The 2,704-nt window shown below is 38.4% G+C and overlaps 1 protein-coding gene across 1 annotated transcript in view; it reads left to right on the forward strand.

Annotated features, from left to right (window-relative positions):
- The window catches only part of LOC118326502 (glycine receptor subunit alpha-3-like), a 31,087-nt gene that overhangs the window by 10,043 nt on the left and 18,340 nt on the right, over positions 1 to 2,704 (forward strand). The window contains exons 2-3 of the mRNA XM_035659503.1: positions 618 to 764; positions 959 to 994. Coding sequence (XP_035515396.1) covers positions 618 to 764; positions 959 to 994 — 183 coding nt within the window. The remainder of the gene's footprint in view (positions 1 to 617; positions 765 to 958; positions 995 to 2,704) is intronic.

Here is a 2,704-nt window from a genome sequence, read left to right on the forward strand (position 1 = left end):
CTGTAAATAATGTTTAAGGAGTTCGGTCTAGACCTGCTCTATTTGAAAAGTGTCCTGAGATAACTTCTGTTATGAATTGGCGCTATACAAATAAAATAAACTTGAATTGAATTGAATTGAATTACCGGGCTTGATTTTGATGGCTGATTGAAAACAAAAGACAAATTGCAGCAACGTTCTACTTTACATCTAAATGCCAACACCACATCCTCCTGTGTCACCATTTCTCTTTTTTGGAGCTGTGTTACTACACTAGATCAGACTCACATAAAATTGGACGTCGGTCCATAGCTGATTCATTTTGGACTACTTTCCTCATTCTCTCAGAGGTCAGCACTGTGAAGACAGTGATTTTGTGTATCAGAACTAACCAAAGTTGAACTACTTGGTTACAGATTTTAAATTTAAGTTGTGTTTTGCAGGTTTTCTCCACAGGGTGTTTATGAATCTGTTGAGGCGTTTGGAACAGCAAACATTGAAGCTGTCAGAACCAGTCAATGATGTGACTCACTATGGTGCTGTACATCAGTTGACAAGGAGAGTTGCAAAATACACATCCTGCTGTGAAAATGTCACTGATGATGACTTGCGTTATCTTTGTTTTGTTCCTGTGACAGCGTGGGGCAGTGCAAGGAGGCGGACAATGCTGCGAGGTCACGGCAGGTTCCAATGTCTCCCTCCGATTTTCTGGACAAACTGATGGGTAGGACATCTGGATATGATGCCAGGATAAGACCGAACTTTAAAGGTATCTACCTTTCTATGTGTCCATCTGTATTTATCCACAAGAACAGACGGGGGGAAAAGTGGACTTAACTTGTGAGCCACTGTCCACAATAACATGGATTTTATTTGATAATATTTAAGAGCCACCCATCTGTGTGTTTAGTAAAAGCTTGTGTTGGAGCTTCACTTGAACTTGAGCTTAACCTTTTACCATATTCCTTCCTGAGAACAGACATTGCAACATGTATAACTTGTCAGGCATAGTTTTGTGCACATAAGGTACCTCACAAACTGGAAATCTGACGTTAGCCTTTGCAGTAAAAGGCTGCTTCACAATTTCATCTGTGTTTTGATCCATCCTTTTGCTTTTTAAAATGAAAACCAAAATCCAGTTGCCAAGGCCAGTTCTCCTCCTTTGTTTTCTCATTACTCTCTCAAACTTCTTTATTTTAATTTTAGATCATCTTTGTAGCAACCCTTGCTGGCACTGTCAACAACCTTGACAACATTAGTGTTTAACTTTGAAAAGCTAGTTAGCAACTACAAGTCATTCATCTGCAGATAACATCATAAGAGAAAAAAACGTGACCAATCATCTGATTGCGTGCGGTTTCCAGCTTAGCAGCTGCAAAACATTTTACCTCCAGTTAGGACTATTTTAATTGCCTTTAAACTGATTCCTATCTGGTAGCTAGCTTTTATTATACTATATTTACTGTGGCAGCAAACACAACACAACACACAACCTTTCATTACTATTATACTACAACCTGACGTTACTGAACCTCAACCTCACACACCAGGACTTACTTCCCACAACAGACCGGCACAGGATACCCACAAGAGAAAGGTAGACTTCTTAAAGGGGAAGGCTTGGCCAGTAACACACAGATGCAGTTAGGCTGTGGGTGGAGGAAGGAACAGATCCTTTAATGAAGTAAAAGTACTAATATCCCACTTTGAAAATACTCCACTACTGGTACACTGCCTTCCCCACCCCATTGCTGAAGAATATCCTTGGGGAGACTCTGAAACCCATTTAAATTGGTCTATTTTTACTATAGATTTAATAAATCAAAAGTATTTCATATCCAATTACTTAATTAATAGATGCAATAATTGCTAGAATACTCAATTACTTAATTAATGCAGCCTAGTGGATTCACTAAAGTGCTTTACATTAAAACACATTTAATGTTAAGCAACATCTACTAAATCCTGTTTTAACCGTGACAGCAGAAACATTTGAACATGTTCCTAGAAATGGGAACTTAATGTGGGGGCACAATATGTAATACAGTACAATACGCAAACAACAAAGTATATATTTCTAATTTTTCTTACAAAACAGGACTTCAAAGACACTGGACAGCAGCATAACTTAGGTTCTTTAGATTGTTCCTATAAATATAAATCTAGATATAAGAATTAGGGGTGGAACAGAACAAAATTCAGTTCATCAGCTTTAGGGTCATGGTTTTCGGTTTGATACATTTTTGGTACATTTATTCAAACAACTTAACAAAGTGCAAGCAAAAGATGCTGCTTTGTTATTTTAATATAAAAATGGCCACATTATAATTCATTCAATTCAATTTTATTTGTATATGCGCCAATTCATAACAGAGTTTCTCTCAGGGGCACTTTTCAGAATAGAGCAGGTCTAAGACCAAAACTCCTTATAAAATTAATTACAGAGACCCAACATAATCAGAATCAGAATCCAGAAATACTTTAATAATCCCCGTGGGGACAATATCTAACTATCAACGTAGTACCACCATGAGCAAGCATTGGCGACGGGGGCAAGGAATAAACTGCCTGTTAAAAGCAGTAATCCTCGGACAGACCCTTCAGCTCTAGGTGGGTGGTCCATCTGTCTCGACCAGTTGGGTGAGAGAGAGATGAGAGAGAGGAGAGACAGACAGGACAGACAGACAGTGCATCAGTATATCACAGTGCATATATCACAAATAGT

The sequence above is a fragment of the Morone saxatilis genome, unplaced genomic scaffold, assembly GCF_004916995.1.
Source record: "Morone saxatilis isolate NCDOM2014 unplaced genomic scaffold, NCSU_SB_2.0 Contig17, whole genome shotgun sequence".
NCBI classification, from domain to species: Eukaryota; Metazoa; Chordata; class Actinopteri; family Moronidae; genus Morone; species Morone saxatilis.